The 23,958-nt window shown below is 41.5% G+C and overlaps 2 protein-coding genes across 3 annotated transcripts; one reads left to right on the top strand and one right to left on the bottom strand.

The window, feature by feature from the left end:
• Window positions 1–6,144: 6,144 nt before the first annotated feature.
• On the bottom strand, window positions 6,145–7,027 carry LOC101775195. Its single transcript, XM_012846829.1, has 3 exons — window positions 6,686–7,027; window positions 6,503–6,644; window positions 6,145–6,386 (listed from the first exon to the last, which is right to left on the bottom strand). The coding sequence occupies exons 1-3, from the start codon at window positions 7,025–7,027 to the stop codon at window positions 6,145–6,147; spliced, it is 726 nt and encodes a 241-aa protein (XP_012702283.1).
• A 9,097-nt stretch (window positions 7,028–16,124) lies between these two features.
• On the top strand, window positions 16,125–18,562 carry LOC101766549 (bZIP transcription factor 11). Of its 2 annotated transcripts, none has more exons than XM_004973214.3 (2): window positions 16,125–17,099; window positions 17,796–18,562. In XM_004973214.3, the coding sequence occupies exons 1-2, from the start codon at window positions 16,893–16,895 to the stop codon at window positions 18,114–18,116; spliced, it is 528 nt and encodes a 175-aa protein (XP_004973271.1). In that variant the 5' UTR covers window positions 16,125–16,892; the 3' UTR covers window positions 18,117–18,562. The 2 variants fall into 2 exon arrangements, with proteins under 2 accessions (XP_004973271.1, XP_004973272.1); XM_004973215.2 differs by having other exon boundaries at window positions 16,138–16,688.
• The last annotated feature ends 5,396 nt before the right edge of the window (window positions 18,563–23,958 follow it).

A 23,958-nucleotide genomic window follows, 5' to 3' on the forward strand; every position in this document is an offset into this window, starting at 1 on the left:
TTGAAAGAATGTTTCTGAATTTCTAATGATCTTATCATTTGTCAACCAAATATGACATGGTTCAGTGTTCAACATCTACAGATAGACTGTGAATATCATCATAAAGAGAAAGGGACAGAATAATGTCACTCTGTCCAAGCATGACACATATCGGGTTGAATATTCGATTAGCAGTATTATTATAACCAATTCCCTCAACATCAGACATGTTATATCATTAAAATAACCGAATAAAGCATAAGAAAATGTGGTTTAAAAATATCCATAAAAAACACGAAGAAGAACCGATGAAGATCCAACCTGTATACATTTTTTTAAAATTATAAAGTTAATTCATTCATGAATGTAATTGGAAGGTGACCATATAACCGATGCCATATGATCCTTCAAATCAAATCCAAGGCAAGTGGAACGTGTCACCTACGAATGACATTCATATGCCTACGAATTATATTAAGTATCATACGAAAATGATATCCAACAACATATTTCAACAATACAGGTACAATAAAATATTAAGTTCACAATTACATATTCCACAAACAACTGTTGATACATGTAAGTAATTCTACTCGACGTCCATACCAATCTTCAATCTTACTACCACCGAGTAGGTCAAGCACTGAAACAGCATCAAATCAACTCGGAGGATAAATCTCCCACCTACGAGTCCTCACAACCTCTGGAAGATTGGCCAGGAGGTTACGCGGCGTGGTCATCGTCGGGGGACCTCCACCATCCTCACTCGAGTCATCCACACGACGGCACTTGCTAGGTGGTCCGCTATCGTTGCTGTCACCTTCTTCACCATCGTCGCTATAATCATCTTCGCCGTCGTCGCTGTCACCATCTTCACCATCATCGCTGTCATCGTTGCCATCATCGGTGTCATTGTCGACACCTTCGTTGATGTCTTCATCACTTTTGACGCCGTAGAATTCGTCAGCCGAGGACTCATGCTCACCATCAGATGATAATGTGATAGAGTCCTTCTCCTCCTCATCATCTGAAGGATCAATCGAGGAATTTGGTGAGGTTGACATTATTGTCATACGCGTGAGGCTCTACTCGTCCTACACTGTCAAAATGATGCAATTCAAGAATGGGACTATCGAGGATGAAACGCCGAGACTATGCATCGATGCAATAGTGCGATGGCATATTTATTAATGGTGAAATGGCACGACCGACCTGGAGAAGTGGCATCGTTTCGTTCCAACAATTCGCCAATACTAAGTGGTCCTTTCATGGCTTCTGGCAACTGTACAGTATGGTCTTTTTCCCTAGTACACTACCCTTATACACCTTTCTTTTAATACGTATGTCAAACTACTTAAAACAAATTATATTATCATGAGACATCAGAAGTGGCAATCGAGACTTAAGGATAGTATCGTCCTCAATTTTAACCCAATCACACCATATTACTCAAGGGCCATTGCATTCTTGCACTAACCCTGAACTCGAAATATCACTTTGCCCTCATTTCTTTTCACATTCGGATCTTGCCTCACCTTCTTGAAATCCAAGAAAGAATTCTTCCCCAATAAAATTACCACCACATAATGGTATCAAAAAAGGTGACATATGATAATTTCACACTTATCAAAATGTCCTCCTCATTATTCTAGAGAACAGTGGTTTCACCCTATCAAACATCAAAGATATATACTCTTTTCGCATTAGAATATTCCATAATATCCAAAATTTTATCACAAAGTTGACCCGAATACTAAAGTGGCAACTTTCTATTACTGGTGCTTCTTGCTGGTCACCGTGATGATAGCGGGTAAATACAGTAGGTTGTCACTGCATTTCCCAATAATAGCAACTATCGACCTTTTATACGCACTTTCCAATGTTTCAGTACATAATTCCAGCCACTGAAAGATGTCGAAGTGTTGATCATTTTAAACATTCCATTATAAATTTCTATAGCAGATGCGTGAGACGTGTGCCTAGCCACAAAATCTCATTGCCAAATGCAACTGAATGCTAAGATGTTTTTCTAATAAGGTACAAAATCAAACTAGAGAAACATGACAGAGTGGATTCGATAAAATAGATAAACTTCTTCTACGAAGTTAGGAAAAAGAACCACCTAATTTGGACAACATGTTTAAAGTTTTCAATGTGAATCAAAATACAAAAAAAGAAGATCCATGAAGAACCGATGAAGAATCCACCAAGTTCCGAACGCCGACAGATGGGACATGCATGTCAACCGCACAGATGAAAACGATTCCAGTTCCCGCGTACAATCATCGAAAAACGGTTACCACCCCCAAAATGCGACGCCGTCTTAACTTCCCGACGGTCGGTGGCTGTTCCAAGAGAGGTTTCAAAAGCTCTTGATCGTCCTCGTCGCTAGTTCCCATGCTAGCCGCAGAGGGCATTTCAAGAACTCCTACTCTCATCGTCCTCGCCATTTTGCCGACAGGTAGGACCCGCATGCCAACCGCACAAACAAAAGCGCAAATGAAGAATGCGCCTCCTCGGTTCCTGGCCCGCGCACGATCACCAAGAAGATGGCTACCACTGCCAAAATACAGTGCCACCTTGACTTACTGGCAGTCGTCGGCAGTTCCAAGAGAGGTTTCAAGAACTCCTCCTCATCCCTGTCGCTAGTTTCCATGACAGCCGTAGAGAGCATTTCAAGTACTCCACCTATCGTCGTCCTCACCATCTCCCAAAAGACGGGTTTTCAAGAACTGCTACTATAGCCCCCGTTCAGCCCCCTCCACCGCCCACTCCTTGGTTACTATACATCACGCTGCTCCACCTCTCAAGTGCTCCGGCTCGCCGCCGTTCACGTGCCGCAGCTCCATCCATGCCACCGCGCGAACCCTCGTCGCACTCCGCATCGTGCGATGTCGATGCCGGGAATCATGGTGGTGGGGCGGCACCCCCTATCACTAGCAGCGCTCCCTACCGAGGTGGCCATTGAAATCGCCGGCCACCTTGCTAAGACCTTGGAGCGGCCCATGGACAACCTCCGTAGCCTATGAGCAACCTGTTCATTCATGCGTCGCGTGTGCGGTGATCGCGCCGTCAGCCGGCGCGTGGTACTAGCCCAGTTCAGAGATGAGATGTCATGACACGAGCCCGCTAGGTACGCCACCCTCCTTACTCACCTAACACTAATCGGCAACCCGGACGTCTGCTTCTACGCCAAGATAGTAGATCTTCGGGAAACACCACAGCCCCCAGCCATCCCTCTACGAGCTCTCCCGCGCCGTCGCGGGCGGGCACAATACGGAAGCCTATTTGGTCACCATCATCCTCTACAGGAACAATGGCGGCACCGGTGATGATGACACCACGAGGTGGTATGTCAAACGGATTGAGGGTGAGGAAGATTCAACGATGAGCGGCGGCAGTGGACCTAGGATGCTAAGCAACAAAGGGTGTCAGCTGCGCGGCGACGTTTCGTGCGCTGGCAGCAATGGTGGCATTACTTTTGGATGGCCACAAAAGACACTGTTTTGTAGCAAGGATTGTAGAATTTGCCGAGAAATCGTTCTGTTCCAAAGGAAACTTGGAATAGATAACTAATTCACTCTTTATATGCAACTATGAATTAGTGTAACTTTTGCTTTTCTGCTGCTCTTGCTTGATGAGGTCCAAGACTGGTTGGCTAACCTTGTAGTCAATATTGCCAATGTAAATATATATGTGATTACCGAAGATCAATCTCATATTACCATAGTTTCAACCCATTAGATATAAAATATAATAAAACAATCATCATCAACAACAATCAACATTACAAAAATTCCAACCCACCGGCATAACCATAACTATAAGCATGTTCATTAACACGCATAGGTAGCAATGCAAACTCCTATAGATCATCATCTTTGGACACATCGAGTACACCATCGCCATAGCCATAGGACAATTGCACACACGGAAACGCACGTGAAGAATACGCTTATTTGCCTTCCACGGGTTTCTGGGCGAAAACAACTGTCGTGCCCCCACACTCCTTAAGAAGCCAAACTACCTCGCTGTCTTGCCTATTTACCTTCTCCCCCAAAATGTCCCATCATAATGTGGGTTTTCTTCCCTCTCGCCTCGCCGGATGTATCGTCTTCTTCCCCTCTCATTGTCGATCGCATCCTTCTCCCCCATCTGCAGTGTGATGATGGCGCACCGCAACCACAACTCCCGGAGACAACCGCGTGACGCGAGTGGTCACTTCTCACAAAGTCCCACAACCTTAGGACCATCCTCGATGCATGGCCCCACATCCACCATAGGGCCGAGCCATCGGCGAATCATCGAGATGCCGCTCGCAATGGACCTCGACGATGACATCAAGCCCGGAGTCCCAGACGTGCCATCGGACTTTGAAGCAAGCGTTTGTTGGGCATACACCCCAGGCTCACGAGTAGACCTTGGACAGCCCACTTAGGGGCGTACTCGGACATGATTAGAACAAGGGATAGGCGTATCCCGCTCGGACTAGTCGAGAATGCTTATGGAAAACTACTTGGGCCTTACCAAGTAGAACTCTGTAATAGTACCTTGCATCTTTGTACTTATATAGATGTTAGTTTGCTAATCTATATGTAATGCATTCACTACGTTGGATGCCTCTGCTTCTTGTTCCTACAAAAATATACAAAATTGACACATCGACATACGAGTGCCACAACACTTGCACACTGATTGTGCAAACTAACAAATGAAATTTACCTTTCTGGTTAGGATGCTAGAAAGTGAAGAAACTTTTGCTCGCAAAGAATGCATCTGTAAGGAAGCATCCTTGTGTTTGGTTAGTTCACTTTGGATGGCACCCATTTCCCGTGGTAGTGATGCCATCAGAGCTTTAAATTCTTTGCATCGCACCCATTTCCCGTGGTAGTGATGCCATCAGAGCTTTAAATTCTGAGATAACTTAGTTCTGACCTGACGGTTGCACCATGTTCTCTTAAAGCCTCTTCAAGTTTTAGTACAAGCATATTCTTTTCATTACATAGTTTCTGAACATCCTTTTCAAGGTCAGCATATCCTTGGTGCAGCAGGTCCTTATCTATAACTTTACCTTTATCTTTGCTGTAAGTATTCGCTTATAGTCTCAGCTTTTTCAAACATGCAAGGAAAGATTGTGATCTCAATTTGTGAATTGGCTGCAAGTAAAAATTCCAAAAATTAGTCAAAATAAATACGTAATGCAACTTTTTTTTAGCGAAGAAAACAACCACCAGTTGAAAAGATAGTCGAGAGAATACAAACACATACGCAAAATTAACATCATAATAAATGACACCATCCGTAATGCTTCAGTAGTCACGAAGAAAGCGATCGTCTGAGCGAAGCAAACACTTTAGGGTACACAATATTTTTTATGTATTTTCCACATCCATTTTCACCATCTTCTATTAAAATCTTGAGACCTTTTTTAGAAGTGACTCTTGACACTGCAACATATAGCTGACCATGCGAAAAAACTGGATTTCTTAAATATAGTCCAACAGCTGACAAAGTCTGCCCTTGACTCTTATTGATAGTCACAGCATAGCACACTCAATAGGAAATTGACGTCTTTGCAAAGTAAAAGGCGACTTCCTATTTGCAGTAGTCAAAAGTATACAAGGAACATATACTATGTCACCAATGTTAGAACCAGTAATAATACGTACCTCCAGAATTCTGTCAGCTAAATTAGTGATAACGAGGCGCGTACCATTACATAAACTGGTTGTCTGATTAAGATTCCTGAGAAGCATCACTGGAACTCCAACTTTAAGAACAAGGCAATGATCAGGAAAATTATTAACCTTCAACCAATTCAAAAATTCAACCGGATATAATAATTCAACATCGTCAACTATATCCGAACACTTAGAAACACAATCAAAACTCAAATATTCTTTCCTTTTTCCTAGGACCATCAATATCATTGCAGAATTAATCTCATCTAAACATCATTAGTAGGAGACACAATGGCTCGCTTGCACAAATAAGATTCGTCCTTAAAATTAAAATTGAAATCATCATAAACTGCATCAATCATGGCTCGTATTCTGTCACCGGTAGTAGTCACAACTACATGTCATCAAAAATTTGTATCCAAGCACCATCATCTCTAGGTGCACGAGAAACAGTAGGTAAAGTACCATCACTTACTGAAAGAACTCAGTCACTAAATTTAGAGAGCTCCTCCTTAGCAACAGAATCTAAACCATCTGCAACTAATCTCATATTCATTGGTGTCTCCAAAATAATAACAAATATCCATAATGAAGAATTAGTAATCGCAGCATCCACTATCTTTGAGCACACACCACCTTCAATAATAGGCAGAAGCTGTCTTAAATCATCACCAAGAACCACAACCATACCACTGAAAGGCAATAACCCCATATCTACATCATTCTCTGACATAATGTCGCGTAACGAGCGATCTAAAGCTTCAAAACACCATCTATGTGTCATCAATGCTTCGTCCCATATTATTAGAGACGTTTTTTCATGAGCTCAGCTAGCATGGTACCTCTCTTAATATCACAAATTGTAGTCTCATAAATGTCTATTGAAATCTTAAATCTTGAATGTGCAGTTCTGCCACCCGGTAGTAACAATGAAGCAACGCCTGATGATGCAACAACAAGAATGATCTTTCCAAGAGATCTAACCTACACAATTATACTGTTCCAAAGAAATGTCTTGCCAGTACCTCCAGAACTGACATGAAGTAAAATGCAAGTTCATTACTCACGACAGTTCTGACAATGGAATCATAAGCAATCCGTTGACAATCATTCAGTCTACTGTACAATAGAGGATCTTGATCTACCAGTGTAGCAATGTCATATGCCTCTTCATCACCAATAAGACGATTTCCAAAACCTAAACTCGGTGCTGAAGATGGCAAATTGTACTTTGTAATTGGAACCCCATTTTTAGAAAATAACTTAGATAGCTCATCAATTACCATACCTCTTAGCTGTGAATCAGGTACAGAATAAGAAGAACTGCCCATACACTTTTGAAGAACATACTCTATATCATCATCCATGGATCGCCAACGTCTATCGAATAAAGAGGCTTCATCAGAGACACCACAATACATCACCATTAACACGAATAAAGATCTTAACTGAGATTTGGTAGCCTAGCAATCTGCTTCAGTGAAAGCAGCAAACCATTCATGATCATCACCCAATAAACCTTGTGCTGAGCAAGCCTCTTTAAACGTGTCATACAAAATTCCATTAACCGTACGTACATCCTCATAACATTGAGCTCCTTTGACAACTAACAGAAGCATTCTGAGATAGTAATTTTAACCCTGAGAAGGAAGAACATTATACATGCATCCAATCTTATAGGTTCCACTGCCTCTGGATTTCCAAAATCATGATGAGCTATCCCATGTCCATCTAGTAGGAAAATCACAATACGATAATTCACGAGCAGCAGGATACTGATGATTTGCTATAAACCATTCAGTCAATGTGGTGTTCTAGAAAAAAAGATCTTAACTGAGATTTGGTAGCCCAGCAATCTACTTCAGTGAAAGCAGCAAACCATTCACGATCATCACCCAATAAACCTCGTGCTGAGCAAGCCTCTTTAAACGTGTCATACAAAATTCCATTAACCGTACGTACATCCTCATAACATTGAGCTCCTTTGACAACTAACAGAAGCATTCTGAGATAGTAATTCTAACCCTGAGAAGGAAGAACAATATACATGCGTCCAATCTTATAGGTTCCACTACCCCTGGATTTCCAAAATCGTGACGAGCTATCCCATGTCCGTCTAGTAGGAAAATCACAATACGATAATTCACGAGCAGCAGGATACTGACGATTTGCTACAAACCATTCAGTCAATGTGGTGTTCTAGAAAAAAAACGAGTAGCAATCAAAGACGGCAAGTTAGCTCCAGCGGCATATGGCACCATATTCATGTTAGGTAAATGAACTGTCAATCTCTCAACAGCTGGAATCTTGTGATGCAGTTCAAAACCAAAAATACGCCAATATGCTTCCTTATCACATATATACTAACATTGAATATGTTCCATTATTTCGTCTTTAGCATATGGCACACCGAATTTATCTACTGATCGCAACCTTTTATTCACAAGAAAAGTGTTGCTCGATGAGGCCTTCCTTTTCCCAGTCCTCTGAAATGTAACATTTGCTTATCAGGTCCCTTCGTCACATACTTACACAAATACTTAGCAATGTTTGACTGATTACAAAATTCAACATTTATATGTGCTGATATATCTTCAACAACAACATATTGTAAGGAACCACATAACGATTATCCAATGTAACACCATTCTTAATAATGTACCGTCCCGTATCATGTCGCTTGTACATAATGAAACCTCTTCCATCAGTAGTAGTTTCTGCTTGAAATTGCTTAGGAAAATGCTTTGAACACGAACCATTGTTCATACAGGGGTAATTTTTATTATCGTCACCACATGGACCATGCATCACAAATTCTTCCACAAGTGCATATCCAAGTGGATCTTCTTCAGGATCTAGTATGACGATGAGTACGGGGAAATGGAATGAATAGATAGAGTGGAGGTTAAGCGGTGAATTTTTTTATTTCCATGTGTGGGTTCCACATAATAAACATATGACATCAAACCACCCACAAATGTCTTCTACTACTATACTTGCAAAGAGAGGACTACTAGGCAACGAACCAACATATTGTGAAGTGAAGCTAATATATTAAAAATAAACAAATAATAACGTGGGAGTAAATAAGGACCCGTAAAACGCACGCACTTCAGCTGTGCGGCACCTCTCGGGTGTGCACCATTTTACGCCCAGTGCTAGGAAGTATACAAATATATAATTAGCTGTCGTTTGCAGTAATACAGATGTGTAACTATCCCTGTGGTACGTCTATCTCTTTCCGCGCGCAAGGTTGTGCGTTCGAATCATGGAGCTTTGTCTTAAATCTAACTCTTTTTATGCTGCTGGGCTCCTTTGGCTGCAGGACGGGAACAGGCCAAGCTCGTAGTTTTTAGTTTTTTTTTTCTGCTCGGCCGGCGCGCGAACGGGCTGGCCCACTACGGCGCTGGGCCTCCTCTACTGACTGAGTGAATCAGATCAAGCCCGTGAACAAATAGGAGGTGAGCAAAAAAAGATAGGAAAACTAACTAAAAAATGTTATGAAAACGAGAGAAAAAATATATTTGCGGGATTCTTTTACCAGTGGCCATTGGACCCACAAACTTTTTAGTGTCATGATCTTATGACGTTTGCCTACTACTGGCATTCATGACAAAATAAAGTTCATCACAATATGAAATTGGATTGGTTTATGACGATTTGTAGTCGGTCTCAGTGATGAACACCTCATTTTCGTCACTAAACTGTATTGCTCCATATTGAACGTCATAAAACAGAATGCACGAATACCTCCGTTGTCATGAGGTAATCGTCATAGAAGGTAAGATTTGTTGTAGTGCGTACATGAGAGTTCTGATGGAGTACATTGGGTCAGGATTGGATAGCAAGAGTCGTCGGTGATGTTAATTATTTTTTCATGCCGGAAATTTGTATTTATGGATAATTTTCTTCACAGTGTGAACATATTTGTTTTCCATATACAATAATTTGTTCACGTGTGGAGACAATTGTTCAGTTTGTAGACTAATTTGTTTACAATGTTAAATTATTTGTGAATTCTGTTTAAAATTTTATTCAGGAAAAACATCATTTGTTACTATTGTTCAAATATTTGTATGCAGCAGTAAAAATATTCAAGTTTATTAAAAATAATCTTTGTAAAAAAGATCATCCAAACATAGTCAATTGTGGTCTTATTTTGAATGTCATGTTGTAAGAAATATAATAATGGCATAAAAGTGATATTATTTTTAAGGTTTGTTGTAATTAATATAATGATGACATAATAAGTGTGATCTTATTTTGGAAACCTTGCTGTAATTTCTGGATATTGCTTATGACACATCTCGGACAATTGGAATTATTCTTCTTTAATTTAGTTGATCAACGAATGGTAAATCGATTAATGAGATTAATTTGGAGTTCCTCACATGAATCACTTCCACTCCCATGCATGACGCAATGCGCACCCGCTAATGATCGATCTTATTGCTAGTGTTTGATGACCAGAAATAAATTTCTTCGTTCAGGAAAAACAGAAGCTAATTTCTTTGTAATTCCACCGCTACATGCACTTGTCTTGCTAACTATTCCCTCTGTTTCAAATTATAGATCATTTTCAGTTTTCTAGATACATAGTTTCTCGTATATTTAGACATAATATATATCTAGATACATATTAAAATCAATGAATCTAAAAAACCAAAATGACCTGCAAGTTGAAACAGAGGGAATAATGAACTAACATTCATATATGTTTTTCGAATGCATCTTGCAGCCATACACTTGTTAACTAATGAGCTAAGATTCATATATTTTTTCTTGAAAAAAAGTTAGTAATGTGCATCCAAAGGTACGACCTAACTCAATCATCTACGTCCATGAAAACTATATATCTTTAAAGCAAAAAAACCTCAAGGTTGATTCCAATACATTTTGAGCCTGAGTCCACCTCAAAATCCATGAGTAGCCTATGGATCCTGTTTTTGACGCTCTACATATGCATGGAAAGCTACTAAGATTATCTTTCCAATAGCACCGGTCTCATGTCAAAAATCCTTCTGAGTCAACGGAATCATCAAACAAGTGGATTTAGAAAATCTATCAGGGTGCTGCATCACCATTTGTTTTTGACAATTGGGCAGTGTAATGTGCTGTAGTCCATTAGAAATGTGTCCATGGGTCCTTGGCCTACCCTAGTCCTTTATATAAAGTAGCCGTCATCAAAGTTAGGGTTTGGGGAGTTTCACCATTCTTCGGTTTGTGAGATCCCAACTCTATGTGCTTAATATTTTTAGCAAATTAAGTTGCATTCTTCTTTATTCTTGCTTGTGTTCTTTGATTCACGGGCTAGATCAACCGGGCAGTGCATGGTTGATAACCAAAAGAGAGAAGTAGTGCTGAGACTGTGGGGTTTGGATCTTTTTGATCACGTGAGGTTGATTGTGAGTGTTGTTTCTCTACCAAATTGAAAATTATCTCCACCTAATGGAAGATTGGACACCGAAGTTCTTTTGTAAGCATCAAATGTTTGTGTGGGAGCTATAAAGACAATTGAATCTGATCAAAATAAACAGTTCTTTGGATTATGCGTCCACAAGTTAGCTTCCACCAAGTTCCCATTTTTTCATCGTATCGGTAGTGGATAGCTCATGCTGATTCACAAGTGCGTTCCACCAATTCAGCCATATGTACTGTCACTAGCACTAACTAAGCTCTAAAATGCGCACCATAAGAAAAGATCTTTCATCACCTGAAAAGCTCAAGGGGCAACAGTCTTATTGAAACATGCTTAAGTGGAAATGAGAAATCATGCTTTTGGTTGCATGACGATCTATCTGGGACACTTGTTGAGTTTTTAATCTTTAATGAAGCAAGCCGGGAGATGAGGGGCTGAAGAGATATATACCTTCAAACGCAAGTACCAACACCAAGAAAATGTATAATATGAAAACTGTGTGAACAAATTGAAAGAACTAAGTGGTGGGCTGGAAGTAACACAATATCCATTTTATATCTATTAGTTCTTTTTTGATTTAACGTCAAATAGAACAACATGGAGGGTTTTTTTTTCGATCGAAGTAATTTATAACACGTCTATTCGAAATGATCTGTAACGCAGATGGTGTATCAACGTATACTTATGAACTGACCTGTATATATTTTGGGAAGAGAACCATCTCCTGTTCTTAATATAAAAAAAATGCACAGATAGATGGTGCCCGGCCTACAACAATGTTGTTTTTCTATCAGTATCTGTGCCTTGTTGGTGCCAGATAGCATGCATGTTCCACCATCAGGATTCCTTACTTAACCACCAAGTATTGGCACATCGTGTTCGATACAATAACCTTAGGCCCATGTAGGTGCATGCGGTCCTTCGCTTTATTAGTTCCTCTCTGCTTTGTGCTTTGTAAGATTTGCAAAAAGATTTGCATTGCAGTGTAGCGAATCAGCAACACGAGTTGCGTATGCCTACAGGATCCTTCTTCTGACCCTTGTTTAGTTTGATGCATTCAAGATGAACAGGGTAACAAAGCAGGATAGGAAAGGACTGACTCTTGTGTTTGTGCTTTAGTTCCATGTTCTTGATCGCCTTTTTTACTTCAAGATCCAAGGGAGAAGCAGCTACTGTTAGGTCTCACAAAACAATCTTTCTTCTGAGAGTTACCTATAAGTTGGAGATATGCCAACGAAAGATAAGATGGGTTAAGTTCTGCGGTAAGACTAATGAGAGTGTTCTATGGCGAAGTTTATAGGACTTATCATCAGCCTTTAAGGTTGACAACAAAGTATATGGATCAAATAAATAAGAAAAATTGAAGTACTTAAAAGAATAGAAAGACAATATCATGTTCATGCCTACTTTTTTGTTTCAAAATACGATGTCTCTAGTCTATACTGTAAAGTGTCATGCTAGTAATTTATCCACATAAAAGCTAATATCACCTTAGAAACCTAGAATACATTATAATAGTGAAACCTAATTAAAACACAAAATTTAGAGCAAAAGAGAATGAAAATTGCAGTTCGTCTCAAAATGCACAAACATCTTTCGACAAAATTTTAGTTTTCACACCTCTTGCATTTGCCAGAACATTTTAGTTTATTTTTATTTAATGGTCATGTATTTCCACGAATTGAATGGCTGATAGTAAGTTAACAAAATGGGTGCATAGTTAATGCTAATCAGATTTCATTTTTTTACAATGACCAAGCAATGGTTCGATGAGAACAAGCTATTTGAGATTACTTCATAATTAAATAAGGGTAGAACCTGCAGTTTTTTCAGATATTCTCTTTAATCTTATACATGTACGGTTGTGCATTAAAAGCATTGTTTGTCCAGAACTTCAGATAGAGTGAATTATTTTGTTGTTTTTAGTGCATGACGAACAAATATATCAGTTTTTGATGATGTGATACGAGTTCTGAAATGGCAAAAGAGTCTGGTATCATGACTATTTTACTTCCTTTAAAAAATACTATATGAAATGTTTACATGTCCATCTCAAATTCTCAATTAATGTATTACATGATACCTGAGCCGTACAGCTCATTACGGTTTGGTGCTTCTAGAACGCTGTAGACATTAGCTGCGGCTACGAAGCATCTCCAGGAACGCCGAGTGCAAAAGGCTGTCTGCGGCAGCGCACTTCTATGTCACTGTCCATGGACCATGTGCTCAAGTCTAGGAGCAGCTAAAGCGAGAAGAGGATTCCACACGGCAAGAACCGGGAGCTATTCCACGCACCTGCTTTCCCATCATGCTTTTGGAACAATGGAAAAAGTAAGAAACGAGCAGCCCGCCCATGCTATAGGTTTCTAGTTTTCGATAGTCTTGAGACCATGCTTTCAGGACTGTCTCGATGGGAAGCTTCCTAATAAAGAGATAGGCGATTTCAAGTATGTGCATGAGGGGTTGATTCCTTGATTGTTAGAGAACTCCAAGAACAACAGCACAAGTTGATCTGACCATGTTCTTGACATATATTTTCTGCAACGACTCACTCTATAATGCATTTCCTAGTGAATTTATGTGGGGTCAAGAGTTAGTAGTTGCAGCCAATATGTAGGGATGTGACAATGACGCAGCTGCAACACTGGCCGAGATAACGGATGCAGAAGTAATTCTACCAGCTGGTGCATGAATGTGTTGACGTTTTTGTACTAGGAGAATTCTGATCTGCCTTTCCCTCTACCGGCGATGCATCTTCCTTCTTAGTGCTGTTGTCTGTTCATTGCAACGAGACACTTTATTTTGTCATCTTTTACATTGAAGACGACCTGCCTAAGGTTTGAACAAAAACACGCATGTGCTCAAATACTGAGCTTAACTTCTACTAGAAACTTATGATGCTACTTTATTTAAGCTTTATACTGTGCAATATTTAACAAATGAAACTGCTATTACAATCCTACAGTTCAGGGTACAGAAGAATTGTCATTGCTTCAGATATTGCCAAACACATTTCCGCTTGAATAGTTCATTTTTATTGGTATTAGATTATTGTTGGGTCACCACTCACAAATTAATAACACTAGCAGAAAAACAAAGCTGTTTGCTAGTACAACTGAATTAGCACATCAAGGGAATCAATCTTGCACTGTCTGTGAGCAGTGCTCAACGTTGGGCAATATAATTCATTGACACATGGAAAGCTGCCTGAAATTCTTACAGGACAGGGGTACCATAGTCCAGATACAATGCGCGTCTTGCGTTGTCAGCCGTCCAAAGTGATGTGAAGAATCCCTAACCTACATACCTAGCCAAACCTTTTGCAAAGCTATAATTTTTTACTAGTTAATTTTTTGACTGGTATTGCTTTCTGCACACAGTAACTACTTTCGATTGGCTACTAAAAAGGGAAATTAGAGGCAAAGGCCCTAAAATTGTTTTGGTAGTTATAAAAACATCAGAACATGGGTTAATCCTGCTGTAAAAAAAAAAAGATGTGTTGGTAATCTCTTATCCTGGCCCTTCGCTCTTCTAATGGACAAATGTATGTACACATCATGAGATAGGTTGATCCTTCTGGAGAAGACTAGCCAATTTCTGGACTGTACGAGTCACGATCCTATTTGATCTTCAGGATACACACTACCAAGTACCTCTCATGAAAAGAAAATGAAAAAGAAAAATACTACCAAGTGGTTGTACAACCGGCAACAATCATAGTTATCCCTAGCAAAAAGAAAAATCATAGTTATCCCTAGCAACTAGTTGCTGGCACGATGTACAAGAGGTGGTCGATCCTAACTTAGTAAGCTAGTTTTTATTATATAATAAAAAATATTTTCACAAACGAACCCATGCAAGCTTAGTTTTATCAGAAATTAGGATACATCTGAACTGTTCGAAACGTTAGGTATTTGCGAATTATTGATAGTTCATAAAATTATATAAGAAGCATGCTGCTTTAGATCCTAAAAAGCAATGGTGCGGCAACAATAGGCATTCATTTTTTGAGTTGAGTGCTAAAATGGTACATAAGAAGACATTTTTCGTACTAATATGTTAATATGATCGTACAACAGCTAATATGTTAATATGCTTTCGGACAACGATGAGAAGGTACCCAGTCACCAGCCAGGAAGAGACTGATTGTTCACTGGCAAGCTGGTAGGAGGTCTCAGTAATGTCTAGAAAATTTCACCATAGTTCACCAGGATTTCTAAGCAACAATCATTATGTTTTCTGACAGCAAAGTTCTTCCTGATATTAGCTGGATTTCAGATTTCAAACATTGTCTACGAGGAAGAGGCACATTAGCTTGCAGACCTCCAAGGTTTAGATAATATCAATATTTTATTGTGAGAACTGTGTTTATTCAGTTTGGCGATATTCTTTACACATGAACCCACCTGAAATTGATTTATACCCTTAGGGACTTCTATTTTTCCTGGAGCACTTCCACAAATTATTGAGCTACCTGTTCTTGTCTCAGAAGGGCAAGAATTGAAAACGTTGGCTAGAAACCTCGGAAGTAAAATCAGTAGTTAAATCAGTGGATGGCATGTGGTTTGGCTTTATTGATTGGACCACACTAAAGTCCCCGCAATCTGCAAATATCTTCACAGCTTTTCAACATAAAGTTGATTTATCTATACCCTCAGTAAAATCTGACTCTGAATATTCTTGCTCTTGGCAAACCGGCGGCAGCTGGAAACTTACTATTTTACTGACTGAACAATGACACCGCAAAAAACAGGTCCATGGTTTGCTGACATGATTAATCTAATCTATTATGTAATATAAACAATCTCACCATTTATCGATATCCTAAGGGATCTTTCTACTCAATGTTGCCAAAGCTACATGCATGATTACCGAAACAATGACTGATTAACCAAACCTTTTGTTATACCAAGATGCCATAGAAGATTCCAACCCCGCAGGCAACAGCCTACCATCACCTGTTTGTTTTCCTCCCCATGTTTGTGCCCACTCACCACCACCACCACCACCATTTTCCATTCGACCGGCCACTAAAGTTTCTCTTTGATGTTTATTTTTCTTTGCAAAACTCACCCCATTTCCATCTATAAATGAGCCCCTCTTCCAAGCCTCAATTCCCTTTTCCCCTCCTTCCCTCCTTCCCACTAAGGTTCGCTTGTTCCTGTCCAGCAGCTCTGCTGCTTTGCCATCTTCATTGCAATAATCTCTTGCTCTCCAAGCACTCCATCCTTGTTGTGTTCTGGATTTCGTAGCCTTGCTCTTGTGATCTTTGGCCTTTGCGCTTCAAGCAGAAACTCTGCACAAATTTTCCACTGAAAACTAAGATCTCCAGGGGAGACCGAGACTCTGCCAAACTTCTTACCTACCATCAAGCTGATACAGGATACATTTTGTTTTGTAATCAACTTGTTTGTGTGGTAAAAGCTCATAACATTTTGGCCAACTGATCCATGATAGACTGAGAGAGGAAGGTTGTGGCTTGTTACATGTCACAAATCCTCTCGGAGGCTATCCTTTCCGGATTTATGATCAATTCGACGCTCCGGCGAGGCACCCATCTTGTTCTCTCCTTCTCCGTTGTGTTCCTCTACTGGTTCTACGTGTTCTCAGTAAGATCCTAGCCAAGATCAATTCCCATCCATTAACTCATTCAAATAAGAAAATAGCATCCCCATCCTGTACCTATATATCCAAACTATAGCCTCTAGAGACACCTTAGAAGAAACTTCTAGATTTAACTGGGCGTGAACATAGGCCAAGCTAGGTAATTTTTTGGGTGAAGCATTAAGGGTTACTCAAAGAATTTGTTGAGGATGACCCTGTTGGGTGGGACCTTTTCAAGTGGGAGTGGGACCTCGTCTGGCTCGAGTCATGGGACTCGTAGCTTTGGGTCAGAGGGTGACATGGAGCTCCAGGCTCGGATGGAGTTGAAGAGGAAGAGAAGGATGGAGTCAAACCGGGAGTCAGCAAAGAGGTCAAGGCAGCGGAAGCAACAACATCTCGACGACCTTAACTCACAGGTTTGTGTCTCTTACATATGTCTACATAATTTGCAAAATTAACCATATTTTAGCGTAGATTGTGATGTCTTTCATTTGCTAGATTATTACCTTGCTTTATATATTGAAGCTTGCACTCATGTGCAGGTGAATTTGACACAAAGCAAAATCAGATGAAAAAGGAGACTTGAGCTTCAGGATCTGCTGAAGCATACTCCAATAATGCACGGAGCCCTGTTTTTCAGGGCCCACCCAACAAACTGCTTCTAAGGAAGCAGTCGGAACAATATCAAGATTACACCAAAAGATGATATTAACATTTTTCACCACAACTTTCGATAAAGAGGCGATGCCAAACTAGTTATGGATGACGTAGGCAAATACCACTGTCAAAGCCTATCTTGAGGTTACAGCAAGGAGATTAAACTTTACCACCCTTTTAAAGATATTTTCTACAAACTAACAGTTCCTCCAAAAATAATACCATCATATAATACTTGATTGTTAGTTTTCAAGATTAATAACAATATTTAAGAGCTTAGATTGGTCTTACAAAAAAATTACCAAACACTCCAGATTTAGAATATTGTTGATACCAAAAAAAGTAAAAGGCTCTGCCAATCACAATTCACAGCTTACTCTAAAGAATTTAAAGGCTCTGCCAAATTTTGTTCTGTCAATCGCAGTTAAACATGAATGTTCTTGCATAAAAAACAGGTCGACCAGTTGAGGACGACGAAACAGCAACTCCTCACAGCACTGAACAACACCACCCAGAACTACGCTGCAGCAGAAGCTCAGAACTCGGTGCTGCGCACCCAGATGATCGAGCTGGAGAGCAGGCTGTCCGCACTGCGTGACATCATATGCTATATGAACGCAAATCTGCAGGTTTCTAATTCTGCAACAATTAATGCCAATCCGTCAACTATCATGGGCGTCACTGCTAACTACGATGCTTTTGACGCAAGCGCATGGAACTCAGGGATGCCAATGGTGCAGCAGCCCATAGATCACTTGCTATACCAGTGCTTCTAGCTAGGAGGTAGAAGCTAGAGAAACAAGGCATCAGGATATTATGCGTGGTAAAATGTTGTAGGGCCATTGTGTCACCACTAATCAGTGTCTTTGTCTTTTGATTTGTTTAAGGGATTATATGGGTGTAAGGCAATGGTTGGTTGGCCTTTCGATCATGTTAGTTGTAGATGTTACATCAAATTGGTGAGTGGCAAGTTGTCCCTTGGACTGGCGTGGGGTGGTGGCTACATGTATTGGTAGGTGAGGGCCTGCAGGGAGATGACGGCCATGGGGTGAAGGAGAATTGGCACCTGGTTCTTCACCATTGCTAATTGTAATGGTGATAAGTTATTGTGTGTAATGTCACGAGTTCCATTTTCCTGATTCCCTTTATGTTGTGTGGTTTCACATCACTGTTTTGGTGACATAGTATGTGTCTATATAAATATTACGGCATTAATTTGATCTCCAGCATGTCTTTGAACGCTAATTTCAAAACTACGCATAAAAATTATATGGTAGTTGGTAGGAATACTTATCATGACAATATATAAAAAATACTCTTAAACAAGTGGCCGATTTCCTAAAAGTAGCCAACAAGTGGGAAAGAACGGAGCCTTCAGTTTTTTCCATAGGCAATAGCAGGGGAAAGAACATCCATTTTACCATGAATTCTATGTTTCAGCTTTCACACAGAAAAGGAGAAAAAACTAACACTCATAATAGAAATACTGTCCAAATAATAGTAACCTGCAGCTTACAGGTTCCAAATATTGGCTTCTCAATCCTCTGAAACAAGACTATATACTGTACTACGAAAATTCAGGGCTACTAGAATTTTGGACCACAATCCAAATTTTTTCATGGGCATCTGTTATTTTAAATAAAACTATTTTCCACAATGCACAAGCTGTAGTGATCGACGTGGGATAAGTGACAGGCAGATCTAAAAAAAAGGGATCAGTGACAGGCAAATGTTGACAACAGAAGTGATGACAGTAGAAGTGATGGGCTGTTGTTACAGGCCTAGGGTCCAGGCCTGACTAGGGTCTGTCACTATCAAATAGTGATGTGTCATAACATGGGCCGTCAATTGTTGTACCAGTGACGGACAATGGTAGTGCCTGATACTTTTTATACTGTGAATTAAAGGAGACGGTAACACCAACGCTAATCTCTTTTGATAAGTGAAAGGTGACGATTGATGCTGATGCCCATCACTTTTGATTTTGCCTTGCCCTTCCTATATCCTTACCCACTCAATTTTTTCATTTGAAATCCAAGTCCGGAACTATGCCTAGCATCCTGCCCAACCGTTCCTTCCTCATTTCCCTCGACCCTAGCTACCCATGTTCCCCTCAATCTACGAGCATGCATGGGCACATCCTCCTCCCCCCCACGTTGGATCCGTTAATGGGCTCCGATAGATTTGATCCATTAGGGTACAAAGTCATAATGGACCACTAGTGTTGAAGGCCCATTAGCGACATCTATATAAAGGGGAGGGGTGCATTGGGAGAAATCATATCAGAATTAGCATTGCATGTGCCTTTTGAACTTAATGGAGGTTCTAACCTTATGACATTTTCAAAAAATAGGTGGTTAGAATTAGTATGGATAATGTAGATGAATAAAATGCTAAATGTACTGTTAAATTAGTTTGCAATTTACAAAAATAATGCTAAATTTTTTCTTTGAATTTGAGGTAAATAGCATGGCTTACATATACTCGGTGTGGTGGCCAATCATTCCCGTGGAGTGTCCACGCATTGTTGGTTCTCAGCTTGAGCAAACCAGTGTTCGTTTGCGTGCCTCGCACCGTGGGGACCTGTCGTACATATATCTATGGGCTCACCTGAAGATTTGGACATACCCATATATAGGATTGTGCACCGAAACATGTCATGGAGACTACGGTGCAGGACGGCGTAGTCTACGTGAAGGACAAGAACTAGTCGAGAACTCGGAAACTACTCATAGCAGTTAGAGTAGGACTCTCTGGTCGAATCCGACTAGTATTCCTGTAAAATAACTGACTTATAACCCTGCTCCTCCGATATATAAGGACGGGCAGGGACGAGAAAATTGTGATTTTAAGACTCCAAATAATGCGCTTCGTTATTTTAAGACTTCTATCATCGACTTTGCTAAAATGATCCTCGAAAGGTTGGCACTTCGGTATACATGACATTTGCTCATTTAAAACACTTTTCCCAAATGAAATACATGTATTTTGGCATTACAGGACCATATTGCCCTCAGGTCTTTTTTCCTGGACGATTCCTGCCCTCCCCTGTATCTGTCGTTCCGTTTCTGTTTCTGTTTCTGTCGTGAGAAAAGATTGCGCGCCGCCGTTCGTCGCCCCACCCTCGCGACGGGAGATCGCGACACGTCGCCGTTCATCGAGCCGCCTATCCCTCGCGATGGGAGATCGCGACGTGCCGCCGTTGGTCACCCCGGACGCCGCCGTTCATCGCACCGGAGGTCCTGGCATCCACCATGGATGGAGAACCGCCGCCTGGGGTCATGACCGTGGCACTGGGTGCCGTAGCCGCGGCGGCGGCTGCCCTACTCGCGCCGCCTGGGGCCATGGCCGTAGCGCCGGGTGCCGTAACCACGGTGGAGGATGCCTTGGCCGCGCCGCCTGGGGGCATGGCCATGGCGTCAGGTGCCCTAGCCGCGGCAGCTACTGCCCATCCCATGCCGCCAGGGGCCATGATAAGGACGCCTAGTGGCCTAGCCGCGGCGGATGCAACCCTGGCCACTGCTCCTCATCCAGCAATAGAGTACAACATTCCTGTTCTTGAAGTGCAAAGGTATTGGCTGCACTAGATTTCTATTTTTTTTTACCACGGTAGTTGTAGACAGTAGTAAAATGTGAATTCATTGTTTTAGGCCCCAAGTATATCATGTGGAGAATATGGAAAGAATTCATTGGGATAACATACAAATAGTGGAGACACATGATGATGAAGATCGTATTGCACTTATGAGTGAGTCGCAGATTTGTGAGCTTTTAGGCTTGACAGAGGAGGACACAACAAATATACCTGCACAAGGCTTTGCTTGCCCAATGAATGAGCAGGAGCATGATGATGAGCTTGGGCAAAATAATGATGGTGATGCCATTCCTATTAGTGATGAGATACCGGGTGAGATGGTCATTTTATATGACAAGAACAACCCATCAATGGATTTAGGAATAGTGTACCCAACAATGGAGGAGTTCAAGTTGGCACTGCGGCAATTTGCCATCAATGAGGAGTTTGATTTAGGAACCAAGAAGTTATGTAAGACGAGATATAGGACTTTTTGCAAGTTCGGTGTTGAAGATTGCCCTTGCCCTTGGAGGATAAATGGCACCAAACATAAAGACCAAAGCATCGTGGAGGTGAATATTTTTTTTTCTTTCATTAATTCTTCTTTTTATGTAAATTAACATGAATCTTATTGCTTTTTTTGTTGTTTTGCAGGTAACCGTCTTAGTTGATAAGCATACATGTGTATCTAGCATGAGGCAGATAACTGTACATTAATTTTTCCATACATATAATTGTCATATCGTATTTATGTGCAGCAATCTTGCGATGTTATTAGGAGAGGGCACATCTTCACAAACCGACACTACTAGTCCCGTGAGGATGCCTACCACGACAGCACCAAAAAAGATAACTCCAAAGAGAAAGCTACACATTGGATGAATTATTTTAGTTGTGATGAGATGTAAACTCATGCTTTATTTCATATGACTTGGATCTCGTTTGGAACTAAATTATGGTCTTCTGAGATGAACTTGTTTATGCTAGAATCATGGTTTTATGAGATGAGCTTGTTTGTGCTAATTCATGGTTTTATAATTGTGTATGGATCATCTTTGATAATTTATATTACATATTAAACTGTACATGACGGCCAGCCAGCTCAAGCCACGACCAGCCATGGCCAGGCGGCGGCCAGCCAGCCCAGGCGCGGCGACAACCAGCCATGGCCAGGTGGTGGCCAGCCCGCCCAGGCGCGGCCAGCCAGCCAGCCAGGCCAGGCGAGCGGCCAGCAGCCCCATCCCACATCCAGGAAAAAAAGACCTGAGGGCAATATGATCCTCTAATGCTAAAATACATGTATTTCATTTGGGAAAAGTGTTTTAAATGAGCAAATGTCATGTATAACGAAATGCTAACGTTTCAAGGGTCATTTTAGCGAAGTCGATGACAGAAGTCCTAAAATAGCGAAGCGCGTTGTTTGAAGTCCTAAAATTACAATTTTCTCGACAGGGACCCCCTCCAGACAAGTTCAATTGAATACAAGCGAACAACACACAGGACGTAGGGTATTATGCGATCTAGCGGCCCGAACCTATCTAAATCACGTACCTACATACACCATCGAGTTCCTGATTTCGGCGACACCCACCAACCAAAACTCTACCTAGGTTTTTCCCCTCGGTAGGTTGCCGGGTTTAAACACCGACAGCTAGTACGCTAAGTATGGAGAGTCGCTGAGATTTCCCTTGTGAGTTCGATGGCGCAAGTCATCATCAAACCCGCAATCGCGTTCAAAGCAAGTGCAACATTCATCTTCGGCTGTTGGGTCTGCATCGCAGACAGCGTTGGAGGCTTCTACCGCCACATCACGGAGGCCTCGGAGGATAAGCTTTATGATATCAACTTTCATCGCCAAGCTTTGGAGGAATCCGTTGAGAGATTCAACAAAATGTTTGATCTGTTCCAAGCAAGTTCGAGTATAACTTGGGTCTTACATCTACTCGGATTGGTTCCCACAAGCCGGCATTCCAGCCACCATATGAATCAAGTCAAATTCCGAGCCAATTCCCATTCGAACTCTGAAACGCGACTTCCATATATCAAGCAGCTTTGTTCGGTTTGCAATCCAACTCGGGCACGATCGAGGACCACGACTATGATCACTACTTGGATTCCGATGATGAGACGCCATTATCAGGTTCGCAGCAAGGCCTGGTGATCACTTCAACCCCCAAGGCAGATTTGTCTACTAGCCTGCCATGAGGCTACCCATCTTTGCCCAGGACAACGAGTCACACTTCATCGCCCACCTCGACGTTCTCCCATATCAGGAAGGGATGCCCCCATCCCCTATCCGTGAAGGCGACAACTCTACAGAAGTCATCACAACTCTACAGAAGCTACTCTCCAGACAGAGAACTCTTCGCCCTTGTCACATGCCAAGATATGGAGAACGACGATCCACTAGAGTGGAATCCTCGAACGAGCATCACCCAGATGACATCTTACAGGACGAACTAACCGCCAACATCATCGGGGAGGAGACCGAAGCTCAAAGAACACAATGATGAGCAAGGAATGTAGCGAGAGCGGATCATCGCCGCCGGCTGGCAGAGAGGCTCCCGATCATGAATCTGGATAAAGCCTTTGAAGCAGTTCAAACACGGCAACATCGTACCCCTCTCACCACCATCGCTTCCATTAATCTTATTACCCGTGCCATGCCACAGGATAGATATACCAGGCAGTTGGCAGCGCTGGCGGAACATGCCTATGAACAACTCGACAGGCAGAATCTGATAGCCTCGGTATCACGTACTCCATCCCAACGAAGTCAACATGGTAGTAGCCACAGAGGCCCTTCAGCTCGACAATCCGGAGGCGCCAGAAAAAATAGGGATATACCTGAGGGTAATTGGACACCTTCTGTGGGAGGCCGCCGCCACCACAGAGCTGATCCTGAGCCCGTGCATCCCGTGGTGGATCTTCGAGAGGTGATAAACAACAACCGCGATGCTCGTGACATCATCAAAGGACTGTGTCATGAGCGCGAACTCGAAGTTGACTTCAGGGGCGATGACAACGGTAGCTTCCTGGCTTTC

This window comes from Setaria italica, chromosome VI (assembly GCF_000263155.2).
Source record: "Setaria italica strain Yugu1 chromosome VI, Setaria_italica_v2.0, whole genome shotgun sequence".
Classification (NCBI taxonomy): domain Eukaryota; kingdom Viridiplantae; phylum Streptophyta; class Magnoliopsida; order Poales; family Poaceae; genus Setaria; species Setaria italica.

Bases quoted from the DNA above. Each gene is read 5' to 3' on its own strand.
- LOC101775195 (XM_012846829.1), bottom strand. From the start codon at position 7,027: ATGGATGATGATATAGAGTATGTTCTTCAAAAGTGTATGGGCAGTTCT. The intron at 6,645-6,685 runs GTACTGGCAAGA...ATAATTGTGTAG, and splicing joins ACTTCATGTCAGTTCTGGAG to GTTAGATCTCTTGGAAAGAT. The intron at 6,387-6,502 runs GTACCATGCTAG...ACATTATGTCAG, and splicing joins AATTTGTGATATTAAGAGAG to AGAATGATGTAGATATGGGG.
- LOC101766549 (XM_004973214.3), top strand. From the start codon at position 16,893: ATGACCCTGTTGGGTGGGACCTTTTCAAGTGGGAGTGGGACCTCGTCT. The intron at 17,100-17,795 runs GTTTGTGTCTCT...CATAAAAAACAG, and splicing joins TCGACGACCTTAACTCACAG to GTCGACCAGTTGAGGACGAC.